The sequence below is a fragment of the Poecilia mexicana genome, unplaced genomic scaffold (assembly GCF_051168715.1).
Source record: "Poecilia mexicana isolate PSO_F unplaced genomic scaffold, ASM5116871v1 scaffold_17, whole genome shotgun sequence".
Lineage (NCBI taxonomy): Eukaryota > Metazoa > Chordata > Actinopteri > Cyprinodontiformes > Poeciliidae > Poecilia > Poecilia mexicana.
In genome coordinates this window covers 17,254,570-17,271,213 of record NW_028263386.1, presented here as the reverse complement: position 1 = coordinate 17,271,213, position 16,644 = coordinate 17,254,570, and the positions used below count along the sequence as shown (strand labels likewise).

Below are 16,644 nucleotides of genomic sequence, written 5' to 3'. Positions count from 1 at the left end.
GCATCGCTGCATTGGCTGCTTGTTTAAGAGTTGATTAAAAATATTCTTTGGTTTTTAAATCTTTGCGTAATCTTGCTCCGCCTGACCAGCTAATCCTGGACGTATCGAACACGTGAAGGAAGCTCAGACTTTCATTGACCTTTGACCCAGCATTCGAGTATTTTTAATTGTTTTACCTACTGTATTTTCATTGTTTAATGTCGCTTTTATGCTTTTCATAACATTTTATGTTCTTATTGGCTTTTATGCGTTATTTTTATATGTTTCTAGTTGTTCAATATTTGACTGTTTAAAAGCGCCCTTAAAGTGATCTGGATTTGACGTAATGAAGCTTTAAAAATAAATCTAATTTTATTGCTTTGGCATAGTTTTATCCTGAAAATAAAACATCTATTTCTTCAAGCTACTCTTCAAAATAGGAAAGATAAGAGAACATGCCATTCCAGCTAGTTAAGCATGAATTACTTGTCAAAACGTGCTCCTTAAAACTGAGAGCAACACAGAAGTCTTATTTATCACCGGAGTTGACTGAAGACGACTGAATGAGGTCCCAAATTTATCTTGACAGTTTGGAGAAATTGAAGATGATGAGAAGGTAAGAAAAACCTCCAGATGGCAGCTGTTAACGAAATGCACCAAACAAGGTCGACTGGCTTGTGGAGCTTTCTGTGACTTTGCCAGGAGGAAACACATAATTGAATCACCTGCTTAACTGAACCTACTTTAAAAAAAAAAAAAAAAAAAAATTACCATATCTGAAGTAGCTTCGTCACAATAATTTTGAGGGAGAGGGTAAACTAGGAAAAATCTATGCATTTCCTTTTTAAATCAGACTCTCCTTGTCTTTCTGTGACCTTTCGCCTTTTTTTCTGCTAAGAACTTAGACAAAGGCTTTGATTTATTCCAGAGTCTCACTCTATCAGAATAGTCAATCTGCTCAAGTCAGCCGGCGTGCATTGTTGTCCTTTTTTTTTACAGACACGGCATTCAGCAAGGATTACACGCGTGGAGAAAGGCTTTCTTTCTGTTTTATAGCCCCCAATTATCTCTGTGTTTACAGCCTGTTTGAAGACCGATTAAGAAGAAAAAGGTGGAAAAAAAAAAGAGAGAAAGCCTTCTGCATGAGCTTAGAACAAACATTATGCCTGCAGAAAGCAATTTTGCTTTTGACCTTTAATTAAAATGTAGTTGGCTCATGCAACTTCCTGGAGTTTAAAGTAGGAGGACTGCTCACTGCTTGTCCTTGGGGGCCTCTTTGGTCTTAAGGCAGAGAGGCAACTCCATGCTAGAGGGCTCCTGTTGCGCAACAGCCTCGTTCATATTATTAGCAATTCACATAACAGCTGAGAGAAGCGCTGGAGTTAATGGTGCTGGAAAATAAAATTCATTTATTGTATTAAGGGTTGATGGAGAAGAAGTGGGGGTGGGAGGGGAACACCGCTAAAGCAATCCGGCCCAGAAAGCATCACGATCGGTTACATGAGGGCACACATGCATGAAGTCGTGCAAATTTCCACGCGCGTATACGTGATCCCTCCAGGTTTGCTTCATAACGAAAACACGAGGAGAATACACAAAAACGGCCAGCAAAGAAGAGAAGAATGTCTGGGAGTTTGTTTTTTTTTTGCTTTTTTTTGTGGTCAGAAATACTGGTACAATCTGCATGCTGTGCAATCCCAGGGGTTCACATGATTTAAATAAATGAGCTGCCATCCAAAGAACACAGCAGATTTCTTGCTGACTTGCTGCTTGAAATGTAAAAATAATCTACGGTAGAATGTGCTGGAAATGAAATGTCCTTGACAAACCTCCCCTACAAAAAAAACTGCCTGTACAATAGCAGCAAAATGCAAATCGCTGGTTATTTTCAGTTCCGCGCTGATGAGATCCCACTTAAAAACTTGGGACTTGGGAGAAATTAGACTGTTTAGCAGAATCCAGTTTCGCTAATAATTTCCCCTGCGAGGCCCGTGGTAGTTCATTGCTTTATTAAATAGAGGGGACTCCGAGGAGGAAAATATTGAAGCTAATTAAAACGATAAGCGCAGAAGCGCACGAGACGCATTCCGTGAATGCAGGAGTGATTTTCGCTCTCAGGCTGATTCTGTCTAACAAGCAGGACAGAAATCACTAGAGTTCAGTTTGAAAGTTTCACTCGGCTTACTTGTGGGCTTTTGTTGCCAAAACCTTTGAATGTGCAGCACCAAACCCATTTTCTGACTAGCACAGAGAGAGAGAGAGAAAAAAAAAACTCTGCTTACACAGATGTATACGTGCAAACTCACTCTCTGCTGGTTGCTGATAAGCCTCAACAGAGGGGATTTCTGCGTCATTCTGCTGTGCAACTTTAAACCATCCAAGCAGCTGCATCCTCAAACTCGCAACACTGTCAAAGGGCTTAATCGAGGCAACCAGGACCTCCCTGCTATTAACAAGACATTTTTTCCAGTGCCTTGCAAAGGTATTAGCAGCCTTTAAACTTTCTATTTTTCTGTATCACAACCACAAATTTGAACGCGCTTTGTTATGATCTTACACAACAACTAGCATGAAGAAATACCTCAAAGGGGAAAGAAAAATGAGCCACGGTTCTGATTCGTTTTAGAAATAAATCTGAAAACCAGCATGCTATGAATTCAGAATCGTCATGCTCAGACATCTTGATAAAACAACTCAGAAGTCACCTAATTATTTAACAGAGTTGAACTGTGGCGTAGTTTAATCTCTGAGCAGCTTTCTGTGAAAGTCTCAGAGATTTGTTAGAGAGCATTAAAAAAAAAAAAAACTCAGCGAATACAGCAGTTAAGTCAGGAAGAATGATATGGACAAGTTTAAAGCTTTAAAGTTTAAAGCTGGGTTATAAAACAATATCCCGAGATATTATAATTTCATATACCACTACTGAATTCACCTTATGAAAATGGAAAGTCCACAAAGCAAGTACAAATCTACCAAGACAATGGGTCCCTCCTCAACTAATGGACATCATTACTCAGAAAAGCCACAAAGAATCTCAAGGTAATATTCTGGAGGAGCTGCAGAGACCCACTGCTCGGGTGACTATTTGTCATGCACCCAATCGGTCTGCTACTTATGGAAGAGGGACAGGAAAACATTGTGACGGCAGCATCATGCTGTGAGGAAGTTTTCGCTGAGCAAGTCAGAGAAGCTGGTCAGAGTTTATGGGAAGGTGGATGGAAAAGAGAAAATGATGCGAGATCACAAAAAACTCGGACTGGGATTGGGTGTCGTAGATTGTGTTGTGGTGAAGACACCAACTGGCAGGCTAGCAACGAGTCCACCCTTTAATACCATAACGATACGAAAGCAAATTGGTAGAGCAGCATTTAAGTTTATGGCGGCAGCATGACAGGGTGCTGTACCTGTGCTAATTATACATGTTAGGCTGTAAACATGCTTTCATGTTTTCTTTTTTTGAGACAAACTAAAAAAAAATAAAAATCTTGAAAAGTTGCAACGAGGGAACACTGCAATTAGAAGGACACTATATTTGGATCACCATGACAGCGAGAATGCCGGGGGTGGTGGTATTATTAGTTTAGGCCTGCTTGCTGTGCACTCCACTTTTCTGCTTCGACTTGCTACGCCTTCAGATGTTCCCAGTGTGAAGGCTCCATGCCACACGCATCAAACGCACATCCATGCTTCAACCTAATGTGCCGGGAAGCGTATACGCCCACAGCTCTCGTCTTCGAGGGAACGAAATCTCTGTGAGATTTGTTAAAACCACGAGACAACTTCAAAGAATTTGTACAACACAGGTTCGGTACTGAACTTGGCTTCACTTCTAGGGGGAAAAAAAAAAAAGAAAAGAAAGAGATTCCCTGTCGGGTAACATCCAAAAGAACAAAAATATCTGCTGTAAGCGCTTTGATTCAGGTGTTTGGAGAGAAAGGAGGAGGGAGGACGTACAGTACCCCGTTTGATTCTTTGAGGTGAAAGTAGGTAAAGCTGCTGTCTGTTCTGTAGGAAGCTACGGCAACGATCCGAGTCCAGACTCAACTTCCTGGACAAAAACAATTCAAAAACAGATGCTGAACCGCATCAGAACAACACGGAATCAACAGACTTTTGTCGAGAACCCAAAGAAATTGGCCATTTTATTGTTGTCATGGAGATGAGATAAGAACGTGTGACAGGCACTTATCACAGTTTAGCCACTGCGCATCAAATCTGCCTCTTTTGTGTGAACTCTTTCACTCTGCTCCATTCCTAGTTTCTAACTTCATCCTTTCTTCTCTCTCTCTCTCTCTCTCTCTCTCTTGATCTTGACTCGGTAAACGGTGATGTCACTCTCCCTGGTGAGGTGAAAACTCCCGCTCTGCTCCCACGGTCTGGGTTAAGAGCCCATTCGTGGAGATAAGAGAGCATTGTTTACTTGGCCCGGCTTTGTTGCAACTCCCACACAAGCGCACACACGGCGAGCTCCGCCACCCGCACCGCGCAGCTTTGCTGTCACACTTTCCAGAATGTGCTGTGCGATGGTGGCAAGTCATTAATGGAGCTGCGTGCAGCACAGTCAGAGTATTAAACTAAGACCTGAAAGAGCAAAACCTCAACGTTGACATGGAAGCACAAACTGTGGATGTCCAGATCCCCTCTAGCGTATCGTGTTGTTGTTTTAAGAGTCTGTGTGCTTTTCGATTTTAAGCGAATGTTTTTCCTTTTCTTCTTCTTTATCGTAACTGCTGTATTTGGGTCAACGTTTGTCAGTAAAATCTCCATGGAGTGGGAGGAAAAGATGTCTTCCTACTATTTCCCAAAATATTCACATAATGACACGTATTTGTACTCAAACTCTTTACTTTTTACATCTGTAAAATAAAATCAGGAGTTCACCTAATTTAGCTGTCAAGACATAGACGTCAAACAACACTACTTCCACAGAAAGCATGGTGGTGGTAAGGTCATGCTGCGGGAATGCTTTTTGTAAGCAGGGACAGAGAAGCCGTCAAGACGAGAAGCATGGAGATAAAAACATGGCAATCCGGAGAGAAAATCTGTTAGAGGCTGCTTTTGGTGGTTCATGACAATGATGCTAAAAGAAATGGCAGCTTATTAATGTGTTAGAATGCCCCAGTCAGCAGTTTAAATCTAACCAAGGCAAGACTTGAAAATTGCTGTTCAGTCATCATCCCATCTGAATAATCCCCAAGCGATTCAAGGGAAATCTTTCAGATTTGTTTTAAACATTCACAAAAATAACGTGACATTTGTCTTCCGCTCATAAAATACCAAAAAAAAAAAAAGTACTAAACTTTTGTGGCTGTACTGGAAACGCTCTTGAGTTTCTCCTCAAAGACCAAACCTTTTTAACTTAAGCGTTTCCAATCTGAAAAGATAAATATGCAGCTTGGAAAAATGTCACCATCAATCATCCCACTCATCACCTGTCGCTCCATTCATCGTTGCTTTTTGTTTTTCTTCCCTTCTTACCATTACCTCCTTCCTCATTGGGCTCTTTTCTTTTCACCGCCTGCTGCTTTCTGTGTCAGTTTTCTTCATGCAAACAACAACAACAACAACGACGACAGCGTCTCTGCCGTCACCAATTTACATACCGGTATTTCATGCCGGTCAACTTGGCAGTGGACTCCTTCAGGTTGTGGTGGTAGCGGTGGGTGAAGGAGCCCAGGCTGCGGGCGATCAGGGCCACGGTGCGGAAGCGGGCCCGGGCATGGCCGGTCGTGTTGGGGCTGGTGGCGTTCTGCTTGCTGTGCTCGCCGTTGCGAGGGGCCTTCAGCCCGTGGTCCGTGCACGCAAAGGACACCTGCATGGCTGCTGGCGAAAGAAGCCACAAGCTGCTCCGAGACAAACGAGACCCTTATTCGTGTCCTTAACGTCCTTGAGAGTCTTCTAGTCTGTCTGCGAAAGCTGGAACACGGACGATGAGAAGTTGAAAGAGAGTGGTCCGGGGCCAGTCCTGCCTAATTCTGCTGAATCTCATATGGGAATTGCAGGAGGCAACGACGGGGTTGTTCAGTTTATGTGTTTAAGGGAAGAATCGCCGTCTCATGCAGCTGCTCGCAGCTGGACATGTCAGGGGTGCAAGTCTTGGTCAGAGTGTGAAGAAGCTGCAGCGGGGATTCCCGAGCCGGTCTCTCTGCACCTGGACATTGAAGAAAGGATGAAGATGAAGAGAGAGAAGGACGAGCTGATTAGAACAAGGACTTAGTTATAGGAGGAACTTTTTTGACTATTTGTCTAATTCTGCCGTGTTGTTTTCCCCCCCCAAATGTAAAAGAAGTTGAAATTGACCAGTTTTATTTTTTTGTCTTTGTGCTGCCACTTTCCACACATCTTTTTACTATTTTCACAACTTTTCAAACCAAATTTAATTTCTTCTTCAACTACTTCCTTTGTCTGTGAAGCAGAAATTTGTTAGGATATCAGTCTCTTTTCACCCTTAAGCTGCAGATAAACCTTTAGTCAAGCTCTTGAAGTGAAGAGAGTAACAGTGCACCACCAGACAGGACGTACTGACACTGCTGACGAGCATGCGAGATAATTATAGATACTCACACCCCGACACACATCTTAAGAATAAACCCCATGCTTTCAGAGAGCGGCCGAGGCTTGCAGATTTTAAAACCGTGCACGCAGAAAATGTCTCCTGGCAAACAGCGGCGGTGCGCAAAACGAATCCTAACTGATGCCGGTGTTCTTACTCAGCGAGTTGCCGGCGGTCAAACGGAGAGATGCACGGATGTCTGGATGTCTTCTGACTCGCTCACAACTTTGAGAGGGATCAGTCTGTGTTCACAGTGTGCAGGAGTCCCGTGCAGATATGCATCCAAACACATGCAGCTTCTCCCTCACAAGCAGCAACAACAACAACAACAACAACAACAACAAAAAAGAAGCTTTGTTCTGTATCCAAATTCCTGTAGGGAATTTTATGGTCCCTGGTTCGGCAGCATGAGAGCCCCGGGCGGTGAAGGGACCCTGGAAACGCAAAGGACAAGCGCAACGGAGGAGGCGCGGAGAGGAGGATGCATGGTACCTCGCTCCAGAAGGAGGCAGATGCTGTGAGGAGGCGAGGAGCAACGTGTGGTGAGAAAGTGAGCCGGTCGCTGAATGAGGACGGGTCTGTGTGAGTGTGTGTGTTATAGGCAACTGCCTCTGACTGTTCGCCTGGAAGAGCTGCAGCGTTTTACACTATGGCGCCACACACAGAGAGAGAGAGAGAGAGAGAGAGAGAGAGAGAGAGAGAGAGAGAGAGAGAGAGAGAGAGAGCTACATGTGAATGGGAAAGATGTGTGTACACTCTATTGCTTTAAGATATCCACCTTAGGCATAGTGTCAAGGTGGATTAAGCTGCTTAATTACCTCTTGAATGATTCTGTTTGCTGCACATTTACCCCCCCCTCCCCCCTCCACAACACACACAATGCAGCTTCAACCATAAAACAAACATGCAGGTCCACTCTTCGACCTTCAAAATGCAACCTTCTTAAAAATTCATTAAAGTAAGACTAGTCACCGAGGTCTCAGAGCAGATGTTGAGTGCAGATAAGTTCGAGTGGTATAGTGCAGTAAAGAATAAAAACCACTGAGCAGAGCAGCGCCTTACTTTCCCCCCATGTAGCAATAATGTGACAATGCCATATTTCCTGGTTCATTGAGCATCCACACACCTCGAGGCTGACGCAGCTTTATTTAGATCATTGTGATGGTGTCTGATGGAGTCGGCACTTGTAAAAACTATACGTTGTGATGAATTACATTTGCAGGTTGTTTTTTTTTTTTTTTTGAATCCTTGCTTTATTGCATTCTGAGAGTAAAGCAAAGTCTCATAATCTGAGATAAATGTAAAATGAACACTGAAAGTAAAGAAGGGGCATTTGTCCTGGGTCGTTTATGTCGCAGCAACATGTTAATAGATCAGGGATGTTTAATCAAGATCATGGATGCTCTTAAAGGGCCGGTTGTGCCAGAATATATTAATAAAACCTGTTAACAAACTGTTCAGTTAATTCTCAAAATTAAATAATATTGAACATCTTTTCAGTCCTTCCAGGACTTTGTGATACTTTCTGTGATTTTTTTTTTTTTAACAATAAAAATCACGTCTGTGGTACTAATTTGGAAATATTTACTTTATTTGTATTTATTTATGAGGGTAAATGAGACTTTTTTACTTGCTGTATAGATCATGGACTATAATCCGACATCAGTTAAGGCTGAGGCTGCTGTTTAATACAAGTAAGAGCGTTTTTGACAATTTTTTAGAAAAAATTATAATAAAACCCCATTTATATATAAGTGTAAAAAAGTGGATTTGCTGATTTTGCGTGAATTTCCATGACAATTCTCAAGAAACTGGAAGGGCTGATTGATATAATTTGCCAGTAAAAAGATAAAAACTGAATTGATTTGATTGATAACATAATATTTAAGCACACTTAGTGCTTAATCTGGAATCTAGAGGGCCACATGAAAAGCTATAGTGGGCCAGTTTTGGCCCATGGACCTTGAGTTTGACACGTGTGTAATAGATGTTTAACCAGTTTATTTCTACTTAGACATCTGTAAGGTGAATACAGATTTGAGCATGTGGAGGAAGAAAAAGCCAGTTCTCACCACCAACACCAAGCATTTTATTGTCATATCCCTTTTAGCTGTGGACTTGTTTATTTTCTTAATTTCACTATTTCCTCCAGTATGATTTATTCCTTCTGCTAGTTTAGTTTCTGTTTTTAAGTGTTGGATGTTTCCTCTGCTGTTATCTCCCTTCTAGACTCATCTTTGTTTTTGCCTTAAGCCACTTTGCCACTAACTCCTCTTCCCCAGCTGCCAGTCATTCACCGCATCCAGCCTCACTCGCTTTGTTCCCAGCTGCAGTCAGTTTCCCTGCTTAGTTCCTTCACTCCTTCCTCTTTGTATCTACCTCACAGACTCATTGCTCACCGCTCGTTCAGTCTGTTCCTCCCCGTCTCATGTTCTAGAGGACCAGGGTTGTGAACCGCTGCTCTATCCTTGTTTGACTCTTGTCTCCACATGTGTGAGGTAATGGTTTCATGTTTGCTCCTCAGAAATGAAATTATAATGTTCACGCCGACTCTGATGGTTCAAACCCAAATCAAACTTGATAGTTCTGTTTCTTCCAGCTTGCTGCAGGTTATTTGCACGAGCATTTCATGAAGTGGAAATCATCCCGAAGATATTGGGTCTCAAAGCCAGAGCAGAAATAACCCCACAGACATCAAGGGGAAGTTTGCAGACTGTGGAGAACTCCCTCCAGGGCTCTCAGCAAACTGCTCTCGCAACTGTTTGCATCCCAAACAGGGATGTGTAAATTCAATGCGATGTGTAAAATTGCAATGCGTACGCCTCCTTTAGAATCCTACAACCCTCTGAGAATAAATGGAGAGAAGCTGCGTCAGCCTCACCTTGCTGCTACTTCATCTTCAAATACCTATTTTTGCCTGCAGCAATGCCTGCTTTGGCCTGATGGTGTAATTCCTCAGCGCTCTGGAGGCCTAAGTGTGGCGTAGACAAAGCTGCTAATGTACTTCTAATGTCACGAGCGCCTCCGAGGTTTCTATTTTCCTCTGTTGATCCAGTTTGAAAGTGTGCCAGTTGAAAGCTCTTACATTCTGGCTTGAATCCTGAGGCCTCAGTAAACACTGCTGCCTCAAGGCGGTGCCCTTTGCCTTAATGGTTTCTCAGAGAACCTCCTGGAACCACGAGGTGAGTGTGCAGAAGTTGAAGTGAGCTGTCGTGACGCTGCACAAAAAGAGACCGATGGATTTCTGTGCGGATATTAACTGTGGATTTCCAACAGGTACAGCATCTGTCCGCATCGCTTGATAGCACCGCCTGTGGTTCGTCCCCGGTAATGATTTCGTTTGTGATTGCAGTGATTTTCTTTGGTCAGTGGCACAAAAAAAGAAAACGCTTCCCAGAGCGGCATTAAAGATTTCTAGTCACGCTGGAATGGGATAAAAAGGAAAAATCCTTCAAGAAGTCCACAAATTCATCCCCACATCACATCTACACACAATCATTTTCAATACTCCTTTCTCTGTTCAAGGAGAACAGAGAAAAAAATATTTTTTTTCACATTGCGTCCCCCCACCCACCCCACTACTCATCCCCACAGCACAAGTCCATCATCTCTTCTTTTAAAAAAAAAACAAACAAAAAAAACTTCACAACCAACCATGAGTGCGGATCATTGGGATGCATTTCACATACAGAGCACAAAGGAGGTTGTTTCATCTGTCTCAAAAGTGACTGCGTGAAGGCATAATTACCAGATTTATGGAGCTCTATGGATCCCGCTCCACGAAACGCTGGTGCAGAATGTAGACTCAGAGTCAGATACGCTGGCAGAATGCTTTATGAGCATTTGACAGAAAAGGCAAGGGCAACCATCTGTCAACCGCAGCGTCAGAACCGTCGCTTCTGTCAGCGGCGTCTGCCTCTCGGATTCCGCTGTGATGACACCGACAAAAGTCGAGATCTTCTCCGCGTCGATCCCTACAGATGTATCCTGTCGTGTGTAGGTCACGTGCATCTCCTGCCTGCAAGCGGCTTCTTGGTGGGACATTAAGTAACAGCAGGGCGCCGAATAGTTTCTCAAAGCTTTGAAAATGCTCTGCACAAGTGGGGGATTTCTGGGGACATGCAGCGGGACTTCTAGTTCATTCCACTATTAATAATGTCAACATGAGATTCTGTCGAACTCACATTCCTTTTAAGTGCCAACTGCATCTGTAAGATGATAGATTTTGTCCTCTGCACATGAAAATGCTTAAATCAGGCTTTTTCAATGAACAGTGTAATTTATGCCTCTAAATCTACTTCTTTTTCCACGTTTGTTCTGCATTTTGGTTTGGTTTTGATTCAGGAATAACAGGACAATATGTCGTTGCGAGTGAAACACGGTCCCTTTGGCCTTTCCTATACAAAACAATTGAAAATGTTAAATATTTTTACGACATTGCAGCAGCGTAGGTTTAAACCACTTGTTGCACTCACTTATTGTAACTTGGTAAAACACATTAAGTCTGTGTTTATTTCTGGTTTTCTCTCAGGGACCAAAACAAGCATGTTTGGTCAACCAATCCTCAGAGGTTTTCTGTGCCTGTGCAGGATTGTTGAACAGATGCATCTGTATTTTCCCATTTCCATGTCTGCCCAACATGTCAGTGCCCAACCTGATGCTTGAAGAGATGATAGTCATGGCAAAGTATGATACTCAGGACACAGCAATTCCCTGAAATTGACCTAACCCGCCCAGCGACAACAATAAAAGGCTGCCATATCTAAAAAAATGTTTAGAATCTCAACGTTTCCAATCCCGTCGACCTTGGTATTTCATTTTGTCAGTAAGGTGCGTACTGTTAAGTGATTTCCCTTTTAGTCGGATAAAGTTGCCGCAAAGCAAAAATTGTTTCTACATTTGCAACCAGTAAAGAGTCTTTGAGGGGCATTGGACAAACAAATGATAGAGAGGAGGCCTCACCTTTATAACCTGGAGCACCTGCTGCTGTCATGTTGGTCCCAGACAGCACAGCACAGTTCGACCAACAACATTATGAGACAGGTGGTCATTACGTTACATCTGACTGGTTTGAATTTCTTTGTAGAAAAAGGACTAAATATCTTACATCGGGCGATGTTTCAACCTTTTTGAGGTTAAGATCAAGATGTATGGCCGATTCTTTTATTCAGCATGAAGATTTTAAACTAAAAATCCAAAATCTAAGCTTTTCCAAATCAACTCAACTGTTTGGAATCAGCTTATTTTACCAAATAGTGTAGCGGACTATGAACATTTCCTTGCTTTAATAATCAGCTCTTTTAAAACGATATTCTAAAGGGCTTAAAGTCAGTTTCATTTGCTTAATGCTATGGAAACCTGCTGAAGGTAGGGGGATGCGTGGCAGGCGGTCTGGTGGCGGCGTCTTGCATTAAACAGCAGATTTATTATCCAGGAGAACCAGGGGATTTCACTGAGCTAGACAGGATCTTGTCAAGAAGTGATGAAAGCATTAGGCGTTTAACAGGATGCTGAGCCGAATCAAAGTTTAATTTGAACAACCAGTGACTCATGAATAACACAAACAAACAGAGAGAATATTCAAACAGGCGTCGAGTTATTCTAATCAGCGGAAGAAAAGTCATGCTGATGTGATTTCATCAAATCTTGTTCGGTACACCTTGAAACTCCTCAATCATATTTTGGTAATTTGGGGAGTTAGTGTAAAATTACGCTGTTCACAAAGGACATGAAGCACCTGGTCATAGTTCCCCAGTGGGGAACCCTACCTGCAGACCGTGCAGTCATGAGGACGAGTAGCTCCTGGAAGCAAACTGGCTTGGTCCCGAGGATGGTCCTCAACACTCTGCTCCTGCTTCTGCTTGCTCCTGAGGTGTGTGTGTGTGTGTGTGTGTGTGTGTGTTTGTGTGTGTGTGTGTGTGTGTGTGTGCGCGCGCGCTCCAACACTTTCTGAAAACCAGCTGGTGGGGTTTGAGGTGTGCGACCTGGCTCCCGCCCCCTGCCTCTCCAGGGTGGAACTAGGGCAGCGATCCTCTCCTGGCTCCCCTCTCTCAGTCTCTGCATTGAGGTCTCAACCACACGCTGCCTTGAGATACATTTTTCGGATAGACTGATGGGGACCCCTGCTTTAGATAGCAAATCCCTTTCTATATACGTTGCCCTTCATACGTCTGTGTGCGGGTACAAACCAGTGCCGGCCACGTAAGACAGCACCGGCTTTGTGTCGTTGCAGTGTTCCTATAATACACAAGGACTAATGAAGCGATTTAGAGTATTATCCTGACACGTTTTGCATGCATCACCACATCATTCACATGTTCTCCGACAAAGCAAGCCAAACACAGCTTGGCTTGCTTTCACAGCTGGTGAAAACGCAGCTGGTGAAATGCTGCGTTTTCACCAGCTGTAAGCACACACACATGCATACATGCACACAAATAAACTTGACCCACAAACGTTATGAAAGGATATAACAGAGAGGAGGCCAGGGACGGCTCTGCATGCCATACCTGTAACGCCGACTTTATTTTTAGATGTCCATTTATAAGACAAAGGCTTTTGTTTGATCTTCTTCCAGGGCCAGCTTGACAACGTTGCACATTTGCAGTGGAAGGTGATCAAAGCAACACGGATATTTAGGTTTACTTGTTAGACCTATCTTTACAATACAGGTGTTATAAGAGGTCAAAACTTGATACAACCCGGCGCTCTCCTCTGGGTAATTCATTAAGTGCTGACAGAAACTCGGTTAAAGGTATTCAGGTCGGCTGTGAATACACACATTTAGGAACATGTTTGTTTTTTTTTCAGAGGATTTAAGACCATTCAAGAACACTGATGGATCGATTTAAACATTTATGTATCTGTTCTTTTCCGCTTATCCAAGATCAGGATGTGAGCGCAACAGGTCCATGAGGGAAACACAGATATTTCTCTCCCAAGCGACAGCCTTTCCCAAAGAGTTCCCAGGCCAAAAGAGATTTGTAGTTCCTCTTGTTTGCTCTGGTTCTGTGCTGGAGGCTCCTCCCAACCGGACCTGCAGAGAAAGTGAAGCAGCAGTGAACCTGCTCCAATATCCAAACCTCCCTGGCTTTAAGATGAGATGAGAAATGAACTCATATGCGGTGAATTTAGCAACATTACGGAGGAAACTCATTTTAGCCATTTGTGTCAACAATCTGTTTCTTTTATTTTTGTCCCACTCTCACTCATGAACCAAGGCACCCCGATTCTTGAACTGATCTGACTTACCCCCAGCCTTATTCTAGCTGAGTATCATTGCTTCAAACTTAGAGGAGCTGATTCCACTCATCTGCTCTAAATGCTGCGTTTTCACCAGCTGTAAGTGGAAAAAATAATCATAAATGACAAAAATATAGACTTAAAAACATCAGTCTGTGTGTAATTCGTCTATAAAATATATTTTACTTAGTGAATGAACTTTTCAACAACATCCACTCCATTGACTGAGACTGTGCATTGTTAGAGTGTTTGTATAAGGCAAATGTCATTTTAGCATATTTAAATGACCAAAAGCAATAGTCCAGTTGGATTTCATCAGATATTTTAAAGGTCCTCTCTGATACAGTGGATGATTTTATAACAATTTTCCGTCTTTGTGCTTAGCCAAATCTAGTCTGCTGACATTCCTCCAGCCTCAGTGTTCAGTCCTGGGCTGGTTGCTCCAATACAAACTCTCTGCCAGTCTTTACTGACTCCCACATGCAGAATCTGCCATTCAGTTTCTCTTCAACGACCTAAAATCGGTCCTTCTACCCAGGTTTGCCTCTTAGCAGCCAGGCCTCTCTAGTCACTGCCAGCCAGCACAGAAATTCAGTGTCTGGGTCGTTGTGTGTCCAACTCGGGGCCCAGTGGGGTTCCTCTGCCTGACCTTCTGTCTTGTCATTTCTACTCTGCCTTTGTCCACAGCATTATTCAATGCAATGAATTCATAGATGCAGAAATTATAAACTTAAATATAAAAGATTAAACAGTCCATGCATACCCTCTGTTACATGTAAAACTCCAGCACTGTCTTTGATTTATGTGTCTTCTTTGTAATTTGGACATATTTTGTAGATTCATTTTTTCTATTATTTAGTGCACAAACAACCACAGCAGATTCCAGAGTCGTTACTGAATAAGCAGGCAAAAGGCAAAAACAAAAAAATGAAATACATCTCAATACATCTTTGCAGCAGAAATTGTTTATGCGTGACTTTTAGATCGCTGTAGAGGACTCTCGGTCCACTTTCGTTTGAATATCCCTTCAGTAAATAGACTGAGTTTTGTTTGAGCATTTGGTATGCTCAGCCCTAATAAGGTCACACCAGCTCAAATCTGGACTTTTGACTTTTCCATTACACCTACATTTATTTATGTTTCACCCATTCTGTTATCTATCTGCTGATCTTTTCGGGATCCAAGTGCAAATACACAGCCCACTTCTGGCCAGGACTTTGCTGTCAGACGCTTGACCTCACAGATGGGTTTGCCTCTAGAATATCTTGGTAATCTTTGGATAACTTTGCACTTTGCAAGTCATGATAGTTTAGAATCTGTTAAGGGTTTTTGAACACAAAGGTAAGACATACCTTTGCAACTAGGTAAAGAAAATATCATTTTATTTCACATTAATACTCCAGTTAAAAAAGAGGAATTATCTATTTTTCCCCGACACTGTAGAACAGGATACCAACTATTTATTTGTTGTATCTGGCTGCCCTCTTGTGGACAGACAGAGAATATGCCATTTATTGGAAAAACAATCTGATCCACAGCTACATAACAAGTCTGAAGACACAAAATGTTATATTACTAAATGTTATATTACTAATTATAGTCAAAGAAATAAATCTAAAGCTTTCCAGAATTGCACACATATACACAAACCAGTCAGACTGGTACATATTTTTCAGGTCTGAGCATTTGAACACGTGCTAAAAAAAAAAAAAAAAAAAAAAAAAGATGCTGGAAAATGTGTGGGAGCAGCGAGCACCGCTGCATCCACTGTTCCCTCCCACTCATTATGCCGTGTGAGAGACTGAATCAGAGCTTCTGGTCTATTTCAGTGCCTGGATGTGAGAGGTCTTTTCTTTACCCTTTCCTCTAAGACTCGAGGGATTCACCCACACAGTGTGACTTCTGCAGGAAGAAAGTCAAGCTGGCTGAAAATCAAACACACACAATAATGAATGTTAAGAGATTCACTTTCTAGCAAATACATAATAACAGAACAAATGGATCAACACTTTGTGTTTCTGGTAATGTACAATTTTGTCTGATTCTTTTATTGTCTAACGGAGTCAAAAAAAAAAAAAAACCACCAAAGGCATCATTTCTTAAATTACGATGGTAGTAACGGTATGAGAATTACAATATTTCAATCAGAAAATAAAAGATGCTGCTTTTAAACAGTCATTGTATAATTTATATTAAAAAAACTGTTTTAAATGTATTGTGGTAGACCTTAAAACCAGATTTTCAAAAATAAATGCACAACAGGCTATTCAGAGTACTTCCACTTCTACTTTGAAAAAAAAAAAAAAAAAAAAACATTGCCCAAAATGTTTTTTTAGTCTGTATTTTATTGCCTGGTGAGTTTTCCCCCAATTTTAGTAAATGCTCAGTTTAAATGAAATGCATTTAAAACGAGAGGAAATACATAAAGAGTTAAAGTCTGAGACAGGTAACGAGCAAAAGGGGCATTTCTGATACCAGAAATCTTTATTTGCCCTCATAAATCTTCATTTATACCGTTTCTTCTTGTGAAAGACTGAATTCAAATGTTGACATTATGCCTCTCTCTCATTAAATCTCCATTGAAAAGTTCCTGATAATGAAACGCACTACATCCCAAATAGGGCCATTCCAGTGGAAAGGCAGCGGGGTGATACTGGCTCCAGGAACAGGTTCCAGATATGCAGGTGAGGACTTTAATGTTTGCTCAACCTCCGATGCACATGACTGCCCTCTTGTGGGCATAGGAGAAAAAGCAAGCTTTCCGAACAAAATAAACGAAATTTCAATGTCTGAATAACAAACAGCGTAAATCTTAATTATTCTAAACCACACCTACATTCATAAATTAAACGCTCAAATACAAATGCATC

General features: G+C 42.0%; 1 protein-coding gene across 2 annotated transcripts in view; it reads right to left on the bottom strand.

Moving 5' to 3' along the window:
- kcnab1b (potassium voltage-gated channel subfamily A regulatory beta subunit 1b) overlaps positions 1-7,370 on the bottom strand; it is a 32,002-nt gene extending 24,632 nt beyond the window's left edge. The window contains exons 1-2 of one of the 2 annotated variants that reach the window (XM_015014087.2): positions 6,690-7,370; positions 5,583-6,130 (exon numbers count right to left, since the gene is read on the bottom strand). In XM_015014087.2, the coding sequence (XP_014869573.2) occupies positions 5,583-5,797 (215 nt within the window). In that variant the 5' untranslated portion in view covers positions 5,798-6,130; positions 6,690-7,370. The remainder of the gene's footprint in view (positions 1-5,582; positions 6,131-6,689) is intronic. The other variant, XM_015014088.2, reaches the window with a different exon arrangement.
- Positions 7,371-16,644: the final 9,274 nt, after the last annotated feature.